At 37.9% G+C, this 26,194-nt stretch overlaps 1 protein-coding gene across 1 annotated transcript in view; it reads right to left on the reverse strand.

The window, feature by feature from the left end:
• GNAQ (G protein subunit alpha q) overlaps positions 1–26,194 on the reverse strand; it is a 312,081-nt gene that overhangs the window by 75,324 nt on the left and 210,563 nt on the right. The window contains exons 3-4 of the mRNA XM_031014551.3: positions 20,730–20,884; positions 2,633–2,761 (exon numbers count right to left, since the gene is read on the reverse strand). Of these exons, the coding sequence (XP_030870411.1) occupies positions 2,633–2,761; positions 20,730–20,884 (284 nt within the window). The remainder of the gene's footprint in view (positions 1–2,632; positions 2,762–20,729; positions 20,885–26,194) is intronic.

The raw sequence follows: 26,194 nt of genomic DNA on the forward strand, positions 1-26,194 counted from the left end.
TGAAGAGTCCAAAACTGAATGAGTTTTGTGTTAAGCCCTATTAGCAAATACTGAACTTCAGTTTCTTTTCCTATAAAATCGGAAAAAAGATCCTCATGTATTTCTTATGGATGCTAGATATGACTACAAGTACACTTAAAATATGTGAGATGCTACACAATTCAATATGGGTGGTATGATGCTTCCACTAAATGCAGATACGACCCCATTCATCCTTTATCAGCAGGGTAGGCATGTTGGGCATTTTTTTCTTCCCAATATTGATAAGAATTTGGCACAGGTCCAGTCATGTCAGGTCACTTACTTGAAATAAAGTGTGAATGAATGAGGATACTACAAGGTACAAGACGGAGGCCATCATGTGAACCATTTTAATCATTTGTTTTTAACACATCAATTCTGTGCTGAATTACTGCTCAGAAACCAACACTGATATCAATTAATTTGAGTGACAATGTATGTCTGAAAATATCTAGCAATGCTTGGCACTGAGTCAAAGTTTCTCCAAATTGTTGAATCCGTATCTTGAATGAAATGTACACAATGTTCACAGGAAAAAAATAGTCTCAGAGAATGAGCGGTTTAGGTACAAAAATTTGAAAGTAGGGCTCTTTAAACATTTGTTTAAAATTGTAGTTGCTCCTGGTGTTTTCCTGCCTCCTGACATTAAACCTAAACAAGAACTAAGATCTTCTAAGTGACTACTCGTAAGCCTAGTAAGGCACAAGAGAGAGATCTAAGGGGCAAAACAATGCATTCAGGGAGATCCACACACTATGGACATCAAAGCCAGAATTCTTAGATCTTCAGAAGTATTAAAATGCTGGCTCTTCCCTAATGCCAAGGTGTGAATAATATGCTACTAATTTACGTGAAATCCTCATTCCATGAAACTGTCACACTGGGCCCTAAAAGATGCTTCTGATGGTGGTGGAAAATTATACTTCTAAGTCATTACTTTTACTGTAGTGGCAAAAAATGTACTTCAAAAGCTAGTGTACAAAACGTGGAAAAAACAACATGTAAATTTGTAATCTGGTTTCAGAATCCACTAATTGCGAAGCAATAAGGAGATGAAAATCCCCATGAAATGCTATGTTTTCTAAAAATATTTTGTAACATGGAGGAAGGAAATCTGGGTGTCTCAAATTAAAGATTTCTAAATACCATAAACTTAAAACATAAGTAATATAGAATGCTGGAGCTACAAGGAACCCTGAGGATCATCTAATGCAATACAACCATTTTATAGATTAAAAAACTGAGGCTCAGAAATAGTTTCAAAATGCCACCTACTTTGTGGCAATATCTATTAGAACAATGTATGGCAGCCAGATTTGACCTCAGGTACAGAGGCCGATTAGAAGAAAACACAGTGTCACGGCAAGGAATGAAGGTGGGCCTGCTAATCAGAATCACTTGGCAGAGTGACACAGGAGATAATAACTTCTGCTTCATAACCAATATTGCACACATCCATCTTCAGTGGGGTGGGCGCTCCTAGAAAATCAACTCTCCACACTCCAAGACACATTCTCATTTCTCAAAGCACCATGTAGTTTGTATTCTAACTAAAAGTACAACTGAGTGATTGCATAATAAGAGAATGAATGAAAGTACATCAGTATTGTTTATTTTTTCTCATCCTAAAAACAAAACAACAGAATGCTTCTGCTGAAGTATTATCCAGACAGAACAGCAGCAGTGAGAGATGAGGTAATAAATTTTCATTCCATTTTGCTAGGTAAATACAGACTAGGTTAATTAACCCATTTTCAAAATCATGTATTTCAAAATTTTTCAAGCAACGTATTTTATGAATACAAAATATCACATATTTTTCTTGCTAATGAAAAATTTTGCATTGGTACCAGAGGACGTGGGGAAAACACCAGCATGAAAACTTCTGACACTACTTAATTTCTGTGATAGACAGCATCATATGATCATTCGCAGCTTACATAATTCTAAAAACATATCCATTGTCCTTACAGTTAAAATGATTGCCCAAAAAATTACAGTTAAGACCAATGGTTTACTAACTGATTTTACTCAACCACAAGCAAAACTAAGATTTTATTGATTTCTTAGTGATTTAAATTGAAATGCCAAATGTTCCAGTACAAGTACATCTTTCTCTCTCTTTTTTTTTTTTTTTTTTTTGAGATGGAGTCTCGCTTCGTAACCCAGGCTGGAGTGCAGTGGCGCAATCTCGTCTCATTGCAACCTTCGCCTCCTGGGTTCAAGTGATTCTCCTGCCTCAGCCTCCCAAGCAGCTGGGATTACAGGCGCCCGTCAGCATGCCTGGCTAATTTTTGTATTTTTAGTAAAGAAGGGGTTTCACCATGTTGGCCTGGCTGTTCTCAAACTCCTGACTTCAGGTAATCCACCTACCTTGTCCTCCCAAAGTGCTGGGATTACAGGCGTGAGCCAACACGCCCGGCCTCCAGTACATCTTTCTGTTATTTCCTCCTTCAGGGATATGTCATTTTATTTGTATAACTAATGATAATAATTGGTATAAAGGCTATCTTGTTTTAAAGCCTACACATGATTCCAGTATTTATAGAGTTTACCAAATGTACTCAAGGCATAAAAACTGGGAAATAGGTTTCATGGACTCAGTTACTACCTGAAAATGACACTTTGTAAGTCAAAGGGGTATTCGATGATCCCTGTGGTGGGGACTCGAACTCTAAGCACATCTTGTTGCGTAGGCAGGTAGGCAGGGTCAGCTACGCGGTCCAAGTCATTAAGATAGCTAGAGGAGGGAAGACACAATGAGAATGTCAGTGACACCATCACACCAAAGCTGTCTACGGAAAGGCAAGGACAAAAATGAGTCCTAACAGAGAAGTAAAGAAGAGAAAGAAAAATATCAGAAAGTGGTAGAGGAGTCTGTGGAAAAGAAAGATAAAGTCAACCTTCCATTACTGGAAGGTTATCCATCTATGGATTACATACACACCATAGTTCTCATTTCTTCTCTTATTATCAATTAGAACTCATACTCCCCAGAGGCAAGGGGTGGGAGAAAAAGAAATTCAAATTAGTTTCCTATTCTCTACTTGTTTAGTAGGTTTGGTTGTCAAAGCAGGAGTTTAAAACAAATAGTGTTTAAGATAACAGAGAGTTGCACATAAGGTCAGAATGCCTTTTTTTTCTTTTTCTTTTTTCGTTTTTTTGCAGAACATCAGAGTCTTCCTGGAATGAATTTCACTATTCCCCTAAGAGAAGACAGCAGGCTACAGTGTCCTAAATTCTGTCCAGAGCCTAAGTCATTCATGATTAATGTGAAGCCATGACATTTCTAGTTACTGCAGTAATAATGTGTCTAAGGTCAGATATTCCCAATGTTTGGAGTCACCACATCTTAACTTTACATTTATCTGGTTATATGATACTTGATACTTTTCCCTTCCCTTAAAAGAATTTTTCTTTTGAAATAACTTTAGACTCACAAAAAGTTGCAAAAATATTACAGAACATTTCCCTGTACCCTTTACCCAGCTTCCCCAAACAATAACATCTTACATAATCATAGTACATGATCAAAACCAGGGAAATGACACTGATACAAATACTATTAACAAAACTACAGACCTTACTGAATTTTATCCGTTGTTATATACTCATATGCTATATATTGTATGTATGTATACAGTCATCCCTCAGTATCTGTGAGCGACTGGATCCACGACCTCCTGCACATACCAAAATCCCTGGATGCTCAAGCCCTCCATAAAAAGTGGAACAGTATTTGCATATAATGTATGCATAGTCCTCTCCTATAGTTTAAATCATCCCTAGGTTACTTAACAATGTAAATGCTATGTGAATAGCTGTTATACTGTAGTGTGTAGGGAATAATGACAAGAAAAGTCTGTACATGTTCAGTAAAGATACAATTTTTCTCTGAATATTTTTGATCCATAAGTTGTTGAGTTCACAAATGCAGAACCCATAGATATGGAGGGCTGACTGTATTATGGGGGGGTATCTAGTTCTATGAGATTTTATATGTAGAGATTTGTGTAATAATACCACAATCAGGACACAGAATTGTTCTATCACTACCTGTGTTATCCCTGGCAGTCACACGTATGTTCTTCATCAGTGTAATTCTGCCATGTCAAGAATCTTTTATTCCATTCATGTTTCATTTTCTCAAAGTGTAAAAAATAATCTGAAATGTTGAGAATGACATAATGTGATAGAATTGAGTGGTATCTTCATGATTTCAAAGAGTAACTGTGTTCTCCTTTGTCCTGGAAAGGATGGGGCACAGACATGGCTTCAAAACACACAACTACAAAGTATATGCACAAAGTAACTAACTTATGAGCCAGATTAAAGAAAAGGTGGGACCCTTAATAGAAATGGAAGGGGTTAGATCTTCAACTCTGTATACCCACAAACAAGAGGTGAGTTCTAAGATACATAACAAGGAATGCCTTGTGCATAGCATGTTATAATTGAGCAATAACAAATACTCAGTGGACATGACCTACCCGGGGTAGGGACTCTGACACACTCATCTTTATTTCTGCCTTAGTACCTAAAAGAATGCCAGACAAATAGAACTTAATGAATATGTGTTGGATGGATTGATGGATTTCCTATGCTGAGATTTAGTTTTAGCATTATTTAAATAGCATTCTTACCAGTGGTATTTCTGTATGAATGATACCCTTAAATTTGAAACTGAATGTAAAAAAAATGTTAAATCTACAAGATTCCCGGAATCATAAAGTAGGAGGATTAAATCTGAGTTTAACAAAGAGTTAAGTCTGACTTTAACAAAGAAAATTACTGCTTCTTTGGAGGTGTGTTATCAATTCTTTAAGACAAAAAAAGTATCAGCCCAGAAATTCCTATTGCAAATCAATTAATTAGTATTCCAGGGGCCTTATCCCTGATACACTGATGATTCTCTAGCTGGCAATCAGCTCTCTATTGAGTAACAGGAACCAGCCTGATAGCTCCAATTATTATAAAACTGGCTGGAAGACAAATAGAGGGAGGCTGGGAGAATACTGGTGTGAAACACAGAAAGGAAACGTAAAAATGGACTAGACCCAGAATTTTAGTAAATATCTTGCCATGATCATGGAGTCCTCTGATAAGAGTTAATGAGCCCATGTTCTGGGAAGTGATCTGTATTTCACTCTACTGATAAACCAGCTCATCACATCATAAATAAAAAATACGAACACTTTTACACTGTTGGTGGGACTGTAAACTAGTTCAACCATCGTGGAAGTCAGTGTGGCGATTCCTCAGGGATCTAGAACTAGAAATACCATTTGACCCAGCCATCCCATTACTGGGTATATACCCAAAGGACTATAAATCACGCTGCTATAAAGACACATGCACACGTATGTTTATTGCGGCATTATTCACAATAGCAAAGACTTGGAACCAACCCAAATGTCCAACAATGATAGACTGGATTAAGAAAATGTGGCACATATACACCATGGAATACTATGCACCCATAAAAAATGATGAGTTCATGTCCTTTGTAGGGACATGGATGAAATTGGAAATCATCATTCTCAGTAAACTATCGCAAGAACAAAAAACCAAACACCGCATATTCTCACTCATAGGTGGGAATTGAACAATGAGAACACATGGACACAGGAAGGGGAACATCACACTCTGGGGACTGTTGTGGGGGGAGGGATAGCATTGGGAGATATACCTAATGCTAGATGACGAGTTAGTGGGTGCAGCGCACCAGCATGGCACATATATACATATGTAACTAACCTGCACATTGTGCACATGTACCCTAAAACTTAAAGTATAATAATAAATAAATTAAAAAAGAAAAAATAAATAAATCAAGTAATTCAAAACAACAACAACAAAAAAAATCAGATAGCTACTCTGTATGGATGGGGTTTTCTAATTTATCAGCTTCTTGATTTGAAAAACCTGAATGTACATTTTGAAATCTACAAGTTCACCATTTAACTACTGTATACAAAAACTTATTTCAGAGGAATCGAATAACTTTAAATTTCCACTGGCAAGGCTGCTCAGAAATATACTGCCTGATAAACCATCTCTACTCGCTTAATGCCATACACAGAGGTCAGAACAGAGGGCTGTTAATTCTTGTAATGGAAGGTGCTGTGGTGTTCCTGAGGTAAAGGGAAAGTGTGGTTTTCTGTTTTCTGGAGATGAACCTAACAGATTACTCATTGCAACTCCATAGTAAAGCACAGATGAGTGTTAGCACAGGAGAATTTAAAGAACCAGCACATGAAGTGGGAAATTACCTGTCACATTGCTTGGATAAGATGGAATCAGGCACATACCTGCCACTAGAAAACTTTCCACTTACAAGGGGTTAGAGGCTACCCTAAAAAAATTGTCAGTGGTATCACTCCTAAGTTCAGGGTACTGAAATGAATATCCAAGACACTCATACTTGCAAGAATACTTTTTCCTCTTCATCTTTTCAATGGCAGTATAGATCACAGAGAATGACAACAATAGCAATAACAACAACTAACACTGAGCACCTGATGCCTGCCAGGCTCTGTTCTGTCTGTTCATTGCCCAGGTATCAACACAGTTCACAGCAAAGAAATGGCCATTAAAGACGCTTCATAAATTTCTGGTTAACTTAAAAGGAAGCTGCAGTTTTTGCTTGTCATTCTTTTTGCTTTGCCTCAGTTGAATGATAGAGAGAAAGGCTCACTTTGCTTGGGGTGAAAGAGTTAAATTAATCTAGCTTAACAAAAGACAAGACTAAGAGGAACTGTATCTAGCTCTGCTAGTTGCAACATACATCATCTAGAACCAAAAACCAAACCAAACAAAAACCCAAAACGAGGCAAAGAAAAACAACAAAACCTCCAACTAAACAAAAGACATACAAACTATTTGCTCCTAGAGTAAAATCTGGGAAGCTACCCAGGATTGAAGATATGCTACAGACAATTTGTGAAGCAGGTAAAATTTATAGACCACGAACGACATTTTTGGCTGGGCGCAGTGGCTCACACCTGTAATCCTAGCACTTTGGGAAGCCCAGATCACTTGAGGCCAGGAGTTTGAGACCAGCCTGGACAACATGGCAAAACCCCATCTCTACTAAAAATACAAAAATTAACTGGGTGTGGTGATGCATACCTGAAATGCCAGCTACATCGGAGGCTTAGGCATGAGAATCGCTTGAACCTGGGAGGCAGAGGTTGCAGTGAGCCACCACTGCACCACTGCACTCCAGCCTGGGCAACAGAGTGAGACTCTGTCTCAAAAAAACAAAAACAAAAACAAAACAAAAAACAAAAAAACCCTGCATTTTTCATTGCCAAGAAGGGATCAAAGAGCTGCTGCCCGCATAAGCCCCAATCCCATGCAACCCCCCTCACTCTGGGCTCACAGGACTCAGAGGAGGGATTCAGCACACTCTGTATTTCACATTTGCCAGGGAAAAAGGGAACTTTGTTCCCCTAGAAATGGAGTTCTAGCATGGTAAGAGTAGAACATCATCATTTGATGGTCCTCGTCACATACTGAGAAAAGGTAATAAAATAATCTCTTAACTGAATTGTACTTTCCATTGAAGCATTTTCTATTCTGAAAAAAAAAAATTGGTGGAATATGAGGGATGGGTTCATGTTAAATTATTCCATTCATTCGACCTTTAAAAAAAAAACCACACCGAGGTCTGAACAAATTTATACTGTAAATTCAGAGTTAATTATAGCCATAATTTGTTTTGTAGGAATGATTCTGAGTGGCTGTTGAGGTCATTCTCAAGGGTGTTGCCATGGTGCCAGGCACAGGTACATTTCCAAGGCAATGTATGTGTAACAAGTATCTGGCAGTGACTCTCTCCTGATGTCAGGGAGAGGAAGCTCCCATGTTTTACATAAGGCTTGTTAAGTGTCTAGGAGACAAGCTATTCATGTCAGAAAATGGGAGATTTAGCTGCTTAAACCCACCTTACTCCAATCCCTCCATGGGGATTTAATGACTTTTCACTGTGCTGAGACATTATAAATTATAAATTTATAATTTTTTTTTAAAAAAGAAACCCCGAACTCAATATTCTTCCACATGTTTGCCCAGTTAGCTATGGCCCTCACACTCGGTGGTCAGGGCCCACAAGTGCCTTTGTCCACAGCTATATCAACAACACTTAGCCAAGGGCCTGGAGCACAGCAGGTGCTCAGCATGGACCCAAATTAAAACTATTTTATGGGAAGTGCTGTAGTGGTTAGAAAGGCAAAAACACAGGAGAGGGGAGGTTGTTAGCTATCCATCCTTACGAAATTACTTCTCTTGGCTATTACTGGCCTGCATCATGTAATAGCAAGTTCTGAATAAAAATGTCTCTGACAAAGACAACACAGAAAGAAAAAGCATTATTTGTTTAACTTCATTTAGTAGATTTGCTTCCTGCTATTCTTTAGGTCCTGGCTAGAGAATGACAAAATGTTTATGTCCATTTTATACCTGTTTCAAGCTTTCAGGCCTTAGCATTCTGTCTAACACAGTGCAAACTGAGGAGGTGGGACTTTATCAACAAGACATTTCTGACACAATCTTCTTGATGGAAAAAAGGTTTTTGATGGTTTTCAGTGAAAAGTGAGGGAACAAAGACACTTGCATATTAATGTTTCAATGATTCCTTTCTGACCATAAGCAAAATGCAGAGTCATCTGGAATTAAACAACATATTTTGGCCATGACATTATGGTAGATGCTACAGATAGGAAGATTCATTGGATATGATCCTTACCTGCAAGGAGTTTATCAATTTGTGGGGAAATAAGGGTTACATAAAAACAAGAATGGTGAGATTTATAGAGATGAAATGAACCTTTGTATATTTTGGATACAGTCACCTTCTGGGAACCTGTTCGAACAATCTCTAGCCCTTGGTGATAATCCTCAAAACATTCTTCTGTGTAGTATGGCTGCACTGCATGAAAGACTTAACAGAAATCATGCCCATTAGTTTACACCTTGTAACAGATAAATTCTTTACACGCTGAATGTCAGGATAATCTCTGGCTGAAGAAAAATAAATTCAGAAACAGGACATAATCCACTACTTTAAATGATTAAAATATATGACAGAAGCTTCAACTTCTCTAAAATAATATGCCCAAATCAATATTACATACAACACTTTCTCTCCTGAATATGTTTTAAAAAGAGATTCCAATTGTTCCTTAATTTTGACATTTTATCAATAACAGTTTCGAGGTGACCTTCAAATTAATTTATGCTCCCATTTGACATGAATGCAAACTGATTTTTAAAAGTCTCTTTTTAAGATTAAAAAGAACCACCCCCTCCCCCCACCTATGACTGGAAGAGTAACTGAAATCTAGACCAAGAATAGCACAGAAATTAAAAATACAAGTGCTTTGTTTTCTCTTAAATGAAGGAAACAAAAAATTAAAATTTAGAGATATGAGCTGGCAGGTAAAACATATCACATTATAGCTAGGGTTAATAAATTTTATAAGCCAGGTGTGGCGGCATGTGCCTACAGTCTCAGCTACTTGGAAGGCTGTGAGGCAGAAAGACTGCTTGAACCCAGGAGTTTCAGGGTGTAACCACTGCACTCCAGCTTAGGCAACATAGTAAGACCCTGACTCTAAATACATATATTAAAGTTAGAGGCATACAACCCTCAGTAATTACACCAAAAGGCAAAAAGTACCTGTGGATAGTTAAGTAGGAACAGAAATCTCTGAAATTTCATGCAAATCCAACCAGACACAATAGGATAAATGAAATCGCATCTTGGGGCTTTCAATGTAGCATGACACGGGGTGTGTGTTGGAGGTTGTGGAGCTCTTTGACCCCTATGTAAGGGCCTCCTATAGAGAGGCTGCATTTATAACAAATTTGCCGTTCACGTCAAATATTAAGATGAAGTTATGGCACAGAAAATGATTCTGGGTAGGTCTTCACATTTTTAATTATTGAAAAGAAGGTTAGAAAAACGAGGTCGACTTCATTTAAAAAAATTAAGAAGACCTCATTGTGAGAGGAACAGTCTTTGGGGAGTTGAAAGCTAGATCATGCCATGAGATGGTGTCTGACACTGTCAAAAGCACTGGAAGCTAAAGAGAAATCAGAAACACACAGTTATCGTGCAGTTGCTATATGACCACAAAGGTCCAAAGGAAAAAAGTGAAAAAAAAATTGTAAAGTGACCTGCAAAAACAAATGAAGAAGTAACAGTTCTGCAAAACTGGTATCCTGAGGGGAGAGTCAAGGAGAGGTTTTGGTAGCATAACCTACTCTAGTCCCTTCCTCATCTGGCAAATCCTGTGGCTGACAGGAGCCTGGCTGGTAATCTGGTTAGGATGGTTAGTGGCACAAGATTGCTCACTCCACAAACACTTCCATCTCCTAAAAAGCTCATTTTGCAGAGAGCAAATCAACTTTCCTTTTTCCTTTTTGATACCTGACATACATGTTAGAGTTCAAGGATGTGCAACATTTATTAACAGGCATTTTGTTCATAAGAAGTTTACTTTTTTTTTTTTTTTTTTGAGACGGAGTCTCGCTCTGTCGCCCAGGCTGGAGTGCAATGGCATGATCTTGGCTCACTGCAACCTCTGCCTCCTGGGTTCAAGCGATTCTCCTTCCTCAGCCTCCCGAGTAGCTGGGATTACATGAGCGCACCACCATGCCCGGCTAATTTTTTGTATTTTTAGTAGAGATGGAGTTTCACCTTGTTGGTCAGGCTGGTCTCGAACTCCTGACCTCGTCATCTGCCCACCTCAGCCTCCCAAAGTGCTGGGATTACAGGCATGAGCCACTGCACCTGGCCAAAAAGTTTGCTTTTAATACAAAGTGGCAGGTTCAAAACAAAGATCACTCGGTAGCAGGTGGGCTATAATCCTACCATTTATGAATGCTGTTCAAGGGAGACCATTCTGGAGGATAAAAGAGAAGGCTTCGAGATTATGCATTTCAATTTCCCTCTACCAAAGAACTAACCCAATCTAGAAAAATAAGATTTTTAAAACTAAATTAAATATCTCCTAAAATGATTCTATCACTGCATTTGGTAAATAGTTTCATTATCTTATGAATCTGAAAGTCTGACGTAAAGAGAGCACTAGTGCCAAATAGGAAAAGGGCCAGGCAACTAAGTGTCTGCCAGACAGATGCCAGGGCTGGGCTCACAGCAATAGATTCTCAGGTGTAGTGCTCAAAAAAATAAATCAACTTTGTAATTGAAAACAAAAACAAAACAACAATAGCAATGAGAGAGAAAGAGAGAAAAGAAAGAAGGAAGTCTTTTTCAATTTGCCTATTTGGCTTTGTTAATTTATTCATCTTTTATATATGGTAACTTTCCAAGCTATTGGTTAATTTTGACACAATTCTAAAACATATCAAGAAATAGCTGAAGATTACTTTTTAATTCTGGTCTGCCTGCCTTGAAATTGGATGGCGATGCTTAATTCAGTTAATTTACACATATTTATTGGGAATCTGTTATACATTAATTTCTAATGCAGTGTGTTAGATGGAGGGAGATTGGCACAGAGAACTGGCACAATATACGTTAAAATACCTTCTTTGCCTTTAGGGATTTCAGGCTACCTGTGAAGCAAAGAGAGCACCGATGAATCAATTAAGAAATAATTAAGTGCCATATTGTGAGCTGCTAATGATGAATGCAATAGGAAGGGAGAGATGATTATGAACTGTAGTCACTGGAGAATAGTGTGCAGTAGAGGTGGGGATGGGCTACTCCGTGCAGACAGAATGGGATTTGAACAGGCAGAATAGTACAGACGACGGATGACAAGAAATTAGGAAAGGTACAGAACTTCCTTTTTCCTCTATCACTCATTCATTCAACAACTTTTACAGAAAGTCTACAGTAAGCTAGGCACTAGGCTTAGGCTGAGAGTGAACTGCAAAGAAAAAAGGACACAAATCATGTCCTCAAGGAGATCATAGTCTGGCAATGAAGAAAAACGTGTTATAAATAACCATAATACAATGCAGATGTAATATGGGTCAAAAGAGAGCTTCCAGTGATTGCAGCCAAGAGCAATGAGCAATAAATAGGTCATACTGATTTAAGTGGGTCTCCCATGGTCATGTCAGTTATGTCACCTTAATTTGGATATTGCTTCTGTGAGATTAGAACTTTCATTTTGACAAGGATGATCAGGTCTGGAGAGCTGGTCATGCTAACATGAGTTAACGTAAACTAATTATAAATCAAAATTCAATTCATTATTTTAAACTGAAAAGACTTTAACCTGATAATGAACTCAAGAATACCAGAGTCAGCAAGGCTTCTTGGGAAGTGGGGAGTCAAAAAAGGTGCTGAATGACCTTATGGGTTACATAAAGACAGCAAGATTCTTTGGCTCCCTTGTGACTGAAAGTGGGATGGGGCTGTCTTATAATCATGTGCATGTTCTATTAGCCCTCTTACAAAAGACTGTCACTCCTATCTCTGCTTCAATTGATTGCTAAATCCTATGAAACCCTCTCATCAGCTGCAACATACTACCATACCATACCAGACACTACGAGTCAAGCTCACATGACACATAATCCTTGCACTCAGAAGCCAAATCAACTCAATGAACATTTCTGGTCATTCATGCCATTTTTATGCCAGACATTCTTTGTGTGGCATTTAGTGGTACGTCCAGGAAATATGATCTAGAACTTTCTGTTGCTCACTTCCTACCAAATGTTTCACTGTGCAAAGCAGTATCTCTAGAGGACTGCTGAAGGAATGCAGGCCATTGCTTCACTCAGTACTCTAAAAGGTATCTCTGGGTTAATTCAGAGCATCAGAGTCTTAAACTAGCTTTTATCTAAATAGCATAAGCAGAATGCTACTGTGTTTTAATAGTTATTCTTCACCTCTAAGAGGGGTTTGAATTTGTGTGCGTGTGAGAATGAAAATCAGATAGTAAATATAAATATTTTAGGACTTTTGGACCATATGATCTCTGTTACAACTATCTGACTCTCCCGTTGGGTCCAAAGCAGCTATACACAATACATAAACAAACGAACATGGCTATGTTCCAACCAAACTTTATTTATAAAAATAGGCAGCAGGCCAAATTTGGCCTGCAGGTTTGCTAATCCCTGTTCTACGGTAATAGGCTTTAGCTAGGCACATCATCATCCTGAGTAAAGACTGTGGAAAGGCCTACAAAGAAGAGGCCAAACTACTCAAAGTCCAAATAAACGTCCTGATAAAATGTGAGCAAACAGCAAACTGACTTGCCCACATCCACTCTGCCCTTTAGGCAGAGTGAAAAAATGATAAACTGGGGCTAAACCCAGCCCTTTTTCCTGTTCCTTCTCTGTAATGAAGGTTAGAGTAGAGTTAAGCATATCTAAGCCTTATCTTTTTATCTTTAAGAGCTTTCTGAAAGGGGAATAATAAAGACCACATCTTAGAATCATCAGCGTTCACTGAGGGAGACAAATGCAGGGCTTTTTCTTTGTTGTTTTACCAAAGATTGGAAAATGTGGCCCACTAGATAACAAAACACGAAGAGAATTAAATATGTCACTCAAGTGAAAAGAATGACACTTTGTGTTATTATTGACACTCTGAAGAAGAGCAAACATATGCAAGATCAATGTCCTCTTCTGAGCTGGCTAAAGATAGCATTTTTAGTAATTTAATCATGTAGAGAATAATTTCTCTGTTCATTACATTTCCAGGTAAATTTTAAGGTGCCAGGTTTTCATTTGACTGCATAGGATAATGACTTCTCAGATAAAGGGAGTCAACTCCAACAGAATCAAAGGACTTCAGAATTTAGGAGGAGAATTTAAGTTTTCCGTATCACATCTAATCTATGTCTGAGGAAAGTGCCTTAGTCAATGCTTAGTCAATGCCCCCGAGGTAGCAAGTAGCAGAGGGAATTCCAGCTGGACCCTGACCTAATATTTTCACCATACAATGGTCTTATCTGCCTTCAAAAGCCTGGAGTAGGCTTAAACTTGGAAAAAAAAAAAAAAAAAAACTATCAGAGGAAAGTGAGGATGGATACAATGGCCAAACCAATATACCCTGGAGTACAAGTATTTGACTCATCAGTCAGCAACTTCTTAGCAAGGTACTTCCTCTTCAAGAAGGACTGGCCCTAAGTTAGGTGGATGTGTTACCCTATCTCTGAAATGCCTTTTGTTAAATTCAACATGGCACATAATATATTAGTGCTAGTTCATCGTCAGACTCAAAAAATGTAAACATGCGTTTAGAAGGTCAAACTCCAATGTTGACTTATGCCAAAAAGCCAATCTACTCATGTTCTTTAAGCGCTCCGGATCATGTGGAAATTTCAAGAAGGTGTCTGATCTACCCAACTCCCTGAAGGGGAATTCGGTGAAGTAAGATTAGAAATTATTTGGTCTCTTAAGGCAAACACAGCTACAGTAGACTAGCCAAAGCCTGCAGATGAGGCCTTTTCTCACTATATGCCAATGTGATTGAGACTTGTGTCTTCCGGCTAATGTCAGGGAGCTTTTGGTACTGTAGGCAGTGAACTCATTTGACCTGATGTCTCAGTATATTAAAGCAGGTGGTGAAATCTAGGGGAAAAAAAGTGAACCTACAACCATCTGTTTTTTGTGCTCTTTAATCATTTTCAGAGCCTTCAGGCTTTTTATCAATAACGAAAAAGTTAATAAAGTAATCTACAAAACTCCCTAGGATCTTAGAATGCTTTTTATTCTTTCATTAAATAGAATTGGAAGAATTCACCAAATTAAGGCCAATTGCAAATGTATCCACAACTGCTTATCCATTATCTGGAATTTCCTATCTCTGTGGTTCTATCATTGCTGCCTGTCCTTTGAGTCATCTGATTACTTACTATGATAGGCAAGTTGGCTAATCAAAGTAGAAGGGAAGCTCAAATCATTTTATGGTATCCTTCTTACTGGTTCCAGTAAAAAGTGATTGGCTGGATTTTGGGGGAGAGGGGTTGAGAGATAAAGACTGTAGGTTAAAACAAAGAAATAACATTCCTGAATTATCTGTAACTTAGAACATCTTCCATGTTAGTATGGATAATTGCTGCTTAGCTAAACATGGCTAAGTTTTCATAATGATAACCAAAAACCTATTGGATTTGTTTTCCAGTCAATTTTATATAATTTTCCTTCTTGACTTTATAAATATGAAACTATCTGTAGACAATGTTGATAAAGATTAATAATTTGTTCTTCATGGTAAGTGATTTATAAAACACCTAATCATAATTATTTATCTACTGATTCATCTATCTACCTATCTATCCATCTATCTTATCTAAAAACTGTCAATCATCTATCTATCTATCTATCTATCTATCTATCTATCTATCTATCTATCTATCTGTCATCCATCCATCCATCCTGTGTGAGGCTGTATTTCAGTGGTTAAAAGCTTGGGCTCTGGAATAAGCAAATTTGAATTCAACTCCTACTCCATTCACTTACTAAGTATGTGGCCTTGAACAAATTATTCAGTCTGAATCCTAGTTTCCTCTTCTGCTAGACGGGGATGCTAATAACTATGTACCATTGTAGGTGACTTTGAGGATTAAATGAAATAACACATGTAAATGACCAAGCACAGAATCTAACATATATTAAATATTCAGTAAATAGCAGCTATTATTGTCTTTGATAAGGCTTTTCAGATCCCAGACCTTCAACAACAGCAGGAAAAAAGACTTGAATGCCTTCGGCTCTGAAGCTTCATAATATTTAACAGCCAAAGAGAGACTGGTGCTTATACCATGGTCATTAAAATAGTAGAAATTACCCATCTATTATTTCGTGAAACAATCACTTCTATTATTTCATGAAACAATCACTTGTGAAAGTCAAACATGAGCACTGCTGTCAGGAACAGAGGGTAGAGGGGAGAGGCACTTTAGTAAATGGGATGACGGAAATAAAAGAGATATGTACACAGTGTTAAGATAGAAGACATAGTGACTTACTGTTACTGGTGTTGGGCAAGGCTTTCAGAAAGGGTGACTCTTGAGTCGGGTCTTAAAGGATGAATAGGAGTTCATCAGAGAGAAAAGAAGACAGGCATGCTTGGCCTCTGCTCCCAGTATTTTTTTAAGTCGCTTGCACTGAATCTCACAACCACTAGAGTTGTGGAGAGAACTGCTACTACACTACAACCTTTAAGTAGGTGTGTGTGGCAGGGAGATTCTCCTAATACCAGAAACGCAGATGTTAAGTATTCCCTAAATCTACTCTGAAGACCTACCACTAGAGACAGGCAGCACCAAAAGAAGTTGGTCCTAAGCTCAGAAATATTTCTGTAAGATGAATATTTCTGTAAGGTGATAATGAATAAGAAATTAGGTCCAGAATAACAATGAAGTATGTTTCAATTATAAACATAGGAACAATTATAAAGATATGAAGATATCTTTATAAAGATATACTATATATAAAGATATATTATAAAAATATAAAGATATGAAAAAAAGGAGGCAATATAACATACTGAAGATGCACTAGGGGAATATACACAAAAAAGTCAGAAAGGAAAAGGGCTAACAATTATCTCAAACACAGAGAAAGGAATTATTCTGAGTTATTTGTGAACATGATTTTTAGTACTGGGAAATCAGCGATGTTTAACATATGGGACCTACATCTTTGCCAGTGCTGTCATATTTGCCAGTTCCTGGAGCATCTGCAGTGATTACACTGGAGAAACATGTGGAACACAGCAGCAAATGAGTGACTCTATGATGCCCAGGTCCTATTTCTGTTGAGAGGTTTACCTGGCTAAGGAAAATGTAAAGTGCTCACTACTAAGACGGTGAAGAATAAAGTAAGTAACACTCGGGCCTCCTGGCACAGTGGGATTAAGGCAAGCCAGGCAGGCTGCTTGGGCACTGATGTATAGCTGGTGCCAAAACATCCCTGGAGGAGACCTGAAATGTGGGTCCAGTTAACTCTGGTTTATACACACAACCCCTTACATAACTTGCAGGAATAAATTGATTCTACTCCTTTTGAAGTAAAAAGAGTATTCTACAAAAAATGAAGGAAACCAACCTCCCTCCCTCAGTTTCACTTAGCTAAGGTGACCAAAGGTGACGGGTCCCTGCCTGTCCTGGAGAGTCACTGTTTCAGTATAATTATTAATACAGCCTCCTCTTTCTCAATGTGTCCTGGTTCAGATGATTAATGAAATAGGTGAAGAGATAAAATCTTCTACGCAGAAGAATGCCAATGTAGACCAACTGATAGACCAACTGATAAAAGAGGAAAATAATTATTTTACAAATCCCAATGGAATTATTAAATCTGGCAAAAATTATCAGTTGGAAATAAAACTATCAGAGGAAGAGCTGATGAAGAACTAGAGATTGCTCAATGACAAACTAACACAACAAGAGACAAGTAAAATACAACTTTATAATGGAGGGTGCCACTACCCTAACGCTGTGGTAAATCTTCATCCACCATGGGTAAACAAGTGTACAACATCACTTATAATACATTCTAGTCACAACGTTTAACTTGAATCTAATAAAGACTTTAAATGTAACTTCTAGTTTAGAGTAAATCAATGAGATCCAGGAGCAAGCTAAATCATACTATGAGAAGCAATCAGGCAAATCTAGGCCAATCTCTTGAATGTGCCAGTGAAATGCAAAATGGGTCTCTACTAGATTAAAAGAACCTTATGGGACATAACAACCAGATGCAATGTGAAGTCCTGAAATCAACCACCTCTAGAGGACATTTTGGAAGAATTTGGGAAATCTGAATATGAACTGGGTATAGAATGATAAAAAGAACTTAATTAATTTTAGGTATAATAATGTATTATTATTTAGGTAGGAAAATGTCCTACTTTTTTAAAAAAGAGCTACATACTGATGTCTAAGGATGTAAGTACATGTTGTTAGAATTCACTTTATTACTTCAGCATAAAATGTGATTAAAAAAGATTTAGGTGACGTATGTCTACATATATATATGAATAATTTATTTTTATTTTTTATTTTTTTTTGGAGATGGAGTCTTCCTCTGTCACCCAGGCTGGAGTGCAGGGGCATGATTGATCTCGATCTTGGCTCACCGCAACCTCTGCCTCCTGGGTTCAACCAATTCTCCTGTTTCAGCCTCCTGAGTAGCTAGGACTACAGGCGCACCCCACCACGCCTGGCTACTTTTTTTGTATTTTTAGTAGAGACAGGGTTTCACCGTCTATTGGTCAGTCTGGTCTCGAACTCCTGACCTCAAGTGATCCACCCACCTCAGCTTCCCAAAGTGCTGGGATTACAGGCGTAAGCCACCACACCTGGCCCACATATATATAATTTAGAAAATCAATTTATCCTCATTCCCACTAGGGAAATGTAGAATTATTTAAAGAATAATCATTTGAAGGAGTTTAGATCAGCCTGTGCTAGAGGGCCCCACGTTTTGGTCTTGCTTTATCATAAGGAGTGTGCCCATTTCTATGGCAGACTAAGCCTGCACTGACAGAACTCTAAGATAGCAGCTTTTCCCAGGATCACAGCACTGACAGGTCTAGAGAAACTGTCTAGGAGAGCTCTTGCCCTAAGCAAGTTAGATATGGCAGCATCCAATCCTCATACTAACTAATGGGTCCATGTCTAGAAATCTGCAAATCTAAACTGAGGGTATGTCATCAGAGATATGATGAAGTCTTGTCTCAAGAACATATCCATAGTCCAATACAGGTGTCCTAGGTGCAAAGAGGACTCTCTCAAAGGGTCTATCCCAGGAGGAGGAGGCAAACCCTAAGGGGGAGATGTAACCCTAGTAAGCACATAATTACTAGATAATGGGGGCCTCTGACCACCCAGTAGCAGGACTCTCTGTAGGGAGAACAGTTACAGTTGACAGGTAAAGAGTAGACCAGGTAGGGAGGGGAGGAGATAAGACTGAAACTAAAAGTTAAAAGATAGAGGTTAGAAGAAAAATGATGCAAGGTGAAGAATTTATCAGTAAATGTAACTTTATAACGGAGGATGAGTTAGTTTTAAAGGCTAGGGCAAGACATCACAGTAGCAAAGTGAGAAGCAGAGAGGAGTTAAGAGAGAGCCAGAGAGATTCAAAACTGAGGGTGGAGGGTAAATAAGCAGACAGGAGAGACATAATGAATGGGAACAGGGAATGATGGATGAGACAGCAGCAACATGGGGAGATAGATGGAATCTGAAATGGCAAAAGAAACAGAAGGACAGAGGGGGCAGGAGTAAAAAAGACAGCTGGTCAAAGGTTGAGGGGGCAGAATTTAGAACATGCAAGAGCTGAATGCATCTTTTTCGTCTCTGTACTCACAGAAACTTATACAGTGGGAGCCCAGGAGGAAGGAACAAAGGGACGAAGGACAGAGGGAGGGAGAATGGCAGAATGGAAGGTAGGCATGCAGGACAGCAGAAGAGAAAGACCAGAAATGAGAAGAACTATATGAAGGTATGGAAGAAGGATGATGAAAGGAAGAATGAAGAAAGCACACATTTCAGAGGCACACAAGGAGGTTAATGCTAGTTAAAATATTAAATACTACAAAAATGGTGCTCATGAGCACTGTGTCACATTTCAGAATGGCATAATTCAAATTTACCATAAGAATACAAGAAATAGTTTGATCAGGCAACATTTCTGTGGCTGATGTGAATCATATCTTATACAAATGCCTAGAATTAGAGTAAAAGCATGACAATTTTACTGAAAAAACAGAGTCATATAGCTCTTAGATCTTCCATGCACTTTTGAGTCATGTCAAGCAGCCTATCAGGGCCTCTTATTTTCCCCAAGGGCCCGCTCTCATCCAGTGGATCACTTTATCATATGAATTGGCATAAGGTTACTGATTATTTTCTACCCATTCTTCTGTCTGCCCAGATCCAAAACAAGAGGCAGATGCTGTATTAATATAACTAATGTAGACAGAAACCTGGCTAAATACTACCAAAAGAAAACTCACTATTCAGGTGCCTGGTTATCTACATTGCTGACTACATTGATCACATTAATCCAATGATTGCCAAATCTTTACTTCCTTTCTGTTAGGTGAGATTTAATTCTAGAGAAGTAATGGATTTCTAGGATGCAAATCTTTCCCACGACATGAGTCTGACTGACAGCTCACAAAATAATTCTGGAATGTATGCAAAATTAGACTCACATGCAATTTTCACGCAAAGGAAAACCTATCCATCAACATAATAGTGGCTCTCAGGAAGCAGTCAAGTTCTGGGTCTGAAAACTGGAAACCAGGAAGTCTGATGTTTTAAGAAGCCACAATCAAACATATTTTTTGTTTGCAGTTTCTAATGTGTGTAGGTGTTTTCTAGCACATGAATAAGATTGGATTTTCTATCAAAAATTATTATTACAAGATTTCAAATCACAATGGCATATGTGAGAATTGCTAGTTTGCAATTTGGGGGAAGAGACAGGTTGGTGAAATCAGATTCCTAGAGTCTTCAGTTTGTTTTTCAAACAGAAAACAGTAAAAGAAATATTCTCCCTGACTCATGATACCAGTCCTTTATAATCTAATTTAGATTTATGATGTTGGCATAAGTTCAATATCTATATTCCCTAACTTTTAAAGTTTTAATCATATGTGACATATACAGGACAGAATAAAGAAGTTATGATAATCATAAAACCTCTACATGGAAGTAAAGAGAAAAATCCATAGGGCCACCTGGAAAGATACTCACTATTTGGTAGAGTCAGATAATTGATATTCTCGTCGTCTATCATAGCATTCCTGGATTCCAGGATCATTCCATAAACTCTTTATTGCATCTACATATGGATTCTCAAAAGCAGACACCTTCTCCACATCAACTTCTCGAACTAATTGTGCATGAGCCTGTTTAAATAAAAAAAGGCAGTTTTAATACCCTATTACTTTCCAAATTTTCTTTGCTTTGCATATTACATTACATACAATTCAGGTAACACCTTCCTTCATATACTGGTCTTTAAACTGGTTTACAATAAAGTCATGTTTCACATTTTTTGTTCTTCTTAGAGAGAACTCAGTCCCAAATCTTTCCCTCTAGAGTAAACCTTGATGCTACTTAGAAATGATTAGAGGAAACTAGAGGAAGGTGGCGTATTCAGCTCTCCCATCAGAACAATAAGAATGTTATGCTTACACATACCACTATTTTCACATATTATCATAATCCTAAAATATTATTAAAAGAAAAGGAGGCAGGAGTAATTATCCCCTCTATGTTTATAGTTTATTATAATCAAACATATAATATAGCCAGCTTATGGGTGTTGTATGTCTAAGCAGAAACTCAATCAGAATCCTCAACTAATCAGGATTAGCTTCTCTAGTTCACTTTTAGGACAGGGCATAAAACCATTAGAAGAACAATTAATAGTAATAATTTAATCTGGACAACAATGACAATTACCCCTCCACTCTTATGCACCCAAACTTTCAAAATATTTGTTTTGTATCTGCCTTATCTATATTACCAGATTGAGTACCCCCTATTCAATTTTTTAACAATGTAAAATAACTTGGCTATATTCATTTAGCAGGAAAGAGATAAAGAGATTAAAATGTTTTTAAAGTAAGATTGCCATGAAAATATTTTATGGTCAACCCTCAAATTAGCCGGAATACACGACTGCCTAACAATCCAAATCAAACTAAGGTTTATGGAATGCAATATATATATATATATATACACACACACACACACACACACAAAGTATATATACATAAATATGCAACTAAGCACAAATAACTAATTGTGTTGGACACTGGAGGCAGATGGCTGATAATTACTGAAACAATCCTGATTTTGTATAGAAATACAAACTTCTAAACAAGGTTAGTGAATGGCTATCATGATGACATCATGGCCAAACTATTCATTTCACAGAGTATTAAGCAGATAGAATTTTAATAAATGTGATCCATGTTAGGCCCTGTCTGGTTCCCAATCTTTACCTTCCTTCCTTTCTCTTGTGTGAGAAGGGCCCCATGCCAATAGACTAATCTTGACTTAAGGTTTTAGGAAGCTCAACACACTAAGACTGAAGAAATCACCTTTCTCATTTGTTCTGTTCTGACTGTGACAATCGGATCTAGTAACTGAGAAGCCCTAGCTCTTGCTGGTATTCTGATTTTGGAAAATGAATCCCTGTAGCTGCTTTCTGTACTGAGTCCCTGTGTAGGCAATCTTCCGTGTTATCCCACCCATGATCTGACCAGCCTGGAGTCCTGTTCCTGAATCCCACGCCAGGTGGGGCCCACCTCAATCATCGTTCCCCTCTGAGACTCGCCCTTTGAAAACAGAGCATCACTGGCTCCTCAATGAATCCCCACTGCTGTGTTCTGCCTCTTAGGCAGTGTAATATTTGTTGTCTTTCTCTCTAATCATGGTTTAAGTTCCAAGTTCCAAGATAGGCTCTACACCGCATAATCAGGGCCTAGCAAGGTGCCTGGCAAGTGGTAGATGTTCAGTAAATATTTGTTGGTTGGTTGGAAGGAAGAAAGGAAAGAAGGAAGGAAGGGAAGGAGGGAGGGAGGGAGGGAGGAACTGAACTACGCTAGAAATTAGGAGTTCTAACTTCTAATTCTGGCTTTACCCATAACACTGGTCATAACCTTTAGGAGAAACTACTTTTCCTCTTTATAACTTAATTTTCTGTGTTCATAAGAAAAGGCAATTAAACCAAACCACCAAAGAGCTCATCTAGCCATAAGCTGTATGATTGTAAATATATAACGAATACATCTACAACGCACAGAGCACCAAAATGTTAAGACACTGTCCCTCTGGGAGCACCCAGTACCACTGAGCAAAACAAGAACTTACTATGTCACACAATAACTGAGAATACAGAACAGAATGCAGTTACATATGCACATGAGCGACGCTGCATGGGGATGGCGTTAAGTGCAACTGTGTACGGACAAAGGAGGTCAAACGAGGTGTCAGAGAGAAGGTGGGATTTAGCTGGCGGGTGAAGATGAAGATGAATGATCCCTCCAAGGAAAAGCAGCATGGACAAAATAAACATGGCACTTTTTAAAAACTGTAACTGCTGTTCACAGTTAAAAGAAGCTACTTTCTTTTGACTGCAAAAAACAAAACAAAACAAAACAAAACAAAAAAAAAACTGTCTTGTGAGAAAGTTTCATGTTGACTCTGAATTAAAATTAACCTCTACAGTGTAAGTTATATTTGTCTCTGCTATAAACCCATTACTCAGAAGTCAACCTCCATCAAAACTGAGAGAGAATATTGCCCTCAAAAACAGAGCAATCACCATGTTGCCTTCACCTAGGTTGGAATTTCTAAGTCACTTTTACTGCCTCCTAAGCTTTGTTGTTTCATTCCATCCTTGCTGTTTTGGAAAATGACATTCAAATATAATCAACCATAATTTGCATTTATGTAAGAGCTTTCATCTCAGATTCTCTAAGTTATTTAAAAGTATGACAGCATTTTACAAAATATATACAGATTTTTTAAATTGTGCATATAAACGTTCCCAATGGAAATGCAATACTCTCAATTTTTGTAAAAAAAAAAAAAAGTTCTGTATGTGGAAACAATATTTTCTAGTATGTTAGAATAGGAAGATAAATTAGATACTTTTTTCTATTTGTCCAAATGTCGAATGTGAAATAGTAGTAAAAATTATAAGTAGTTAAGCTAAATTAAACAATTATTAATGAAAAAGACAATGATGAAAAGGAAAAAACTCACCTCAAATATTACAAGTAACAAGTCAATTACAACAGACTATCCTGTTTATTTTGAACATTGTGCACAGAAAAGCAAGGGAGGACCAGCCATGCTGGCTCATGCCTGTAATCCTAGCACTTTGGGAGGCAGAGGCAGAAGGATCACTTGAGGCCAGGAGTTCAAGACCAGCCTGGGCAACATGGCAAGACCCCATCTCTATAAAAAACAGAAAAATTAGCTGAGCGTGGTGATATGTGCCTGTAGTCCCAGCTACTTGGGAGGCTAAGGCAGCAGGATCACTTGAGCCCAGGAGTTCAAGGTTACAGTGAGCTATGATAGCACCACGGCATTCCAGCCTTGGTAACAGAGAGAAATACCATCACTCCAAAAAAAAAAAAAACACCCAAAAATACCTAGTATGATTTAATGAATCACATAAACCAAATGTAAAATATAATTCTATTTCATTTTAAGTTACAGTTAAAATATACTGGGTGGAAATAATGATGAATGCTAGCTTTCAGAATTCTTAGCAAGCTGGTGGCAAGGCTTACAGGGAACATTGTGAGAACTAAGTAGCTACTCTCAGGAACTCTGGCAGAATTCTAGGGAAAGACCACATGGAAACCGCAAGATGTGCCAATGTGGTAATGTCTTGTTTTCAGAATTCAGTTGTCATAAAATTCAGGTAAATCTTAGATGTGTTGATGTTTCCATGTTTGCTTCTGCAAAGGGAAGGAGGAACTGAGGTCCTACCAAAGTGGGTCTTACCCAGCCCACAGCAGGCCAAGCCTTTAGGTGAAATGAAAAAGACCTCATAGTCACTTTGGAAGGATTTTCAAAATCTCATTAACAGCTGAAGGCGGCTTTAGACTGGAATGTCACACCTACCCAGAAGTAGAAAGCCAAATGGTAACTTCCACATTTGTGGAAGCTCTTAGACACAAATATCCAGCTTATTAGGCCTGCTCTGTCTGAAGGGATGCCCAACACACACAGAGGACCTCAAAATCAGAAAAAGTGCAAGCCAGCATCAGAGTTCATCTCAATTCTGAACTGCAGCACACATCTTCCTACTTTTTTTCTAAGTGCTTATTTCCTTTTGGCACTTGACTCTAAAGAAAAAAATCACCAACTCCTAAATGGACTGTGGAAAAAAAAAAAAACCCTCAGCCTTTTTGGTTTTGTTTTCTTCTGCTCAAAGGAAGTACAGAGTGAAATGATGGATGCTGAGACAAGACTGCTGGTGTTGTAATTCCACTTCTACCCAGTACTAGCTGACTGTCATCTTGTACAAGCTATTTAACATCCTCAATCTCTGCTTCCTAATTACCTCCCTCTCATAATCCATTAAATGGAGGTAATAATAGCACTTATTTTAGAGGGATAAATTACAGAATGCATATAAAATACTTGAAGGAAGAGCCAGACACCTAAGGCTACTAGTTATTTAAAATGCAAAAAAAAAAAAAAAGGAAAAATAGTACAAAAAATATAAACCATGGTACAAATACCTACTAGATTCTTGTGACATTGGGAAAGTCACTGAAGCCTAAATCTGCTCAAATGTGAAATTACAGTCTGGAGGCCCTCACTGGATAATAGATCTCTGAGTTCTCAAATTTGCAAATACTGCTTAGCACAAAATCTCCTGCAGAAAACTTGGACATGAACTGTATTTATCAGACTGTTTCACCTTTTCTGACTTCATTAGAACCTGAACGCTGACGTTTCAGGTGCATTATACGCAGAGTGACAGTTGTTGTTTTATCTTTTTCTGAGCATTACTGCATAAATGACAAAGAACAGCAAAGTCATACTGAACTGCTGCTGGCTGGGTTCTCATTGTGAGTGATTCACTCCCATAAAACAGCCTCTCCACACTTATGATTCAACATGTGGCTCAGCAAAATTAGAAATTACTACATGACACAGCCTTTTGAAGCCCCTCATGAAAACGAAAGATCTTCTGTGTGGAGTCTTTAAGTGGTAAGGATCTACTGATTCTTCTTTGCTAAGCTTCCATGTCCTTCTTAAACTTGGCATTAGATGGAGACTACTGAATCTCAAATTAGTAATTCTGGGAACCACAGTAGCAAAGAGGAAGAACTTGAACAGCCGGAGACCAAATCAGGTATCAATAATAACTCTGTCATGTAACAGCCCTGTGTCTTTAGACAAGTCACTCAACCTTCCTGAACCTCAGTTTCTTCATCTATAAGATGGAACAATTTGTTGTAGGGCTGTTAGGAAAAGTAAAAGAGATGTTTCTAAAATGCCTAGTACAAATATTATAATTACTATGAAATCTTGTGGTATCTCAAAAGTACCATTAATAATTATTTCAACAAATATTTATCGCTCATGTGTTAGACAATACACAAGACAATGATGAAAAGGAAAAATAGAGAATGTATGTTAAATACAATGTTCTAGATTACAATGTTAGAGAAGAAAGT

This window comes from Gorilla gorilla, chromosome 13 (genome assembly GCF_029281585.2).
Source record: "Gorilla gorilla gorilla isolate KB3781 chromosome 13, NHGRI_mGorGor1-v2.1_pri, whole genome shotgun sequence".
NCBI classification, from domain to species: domain Eukaryota; kingdom Metazoa; phylum Chordata; class Mammalia; order Primates; family Hominidae; genus Gorilla; species Gorilla gorilla.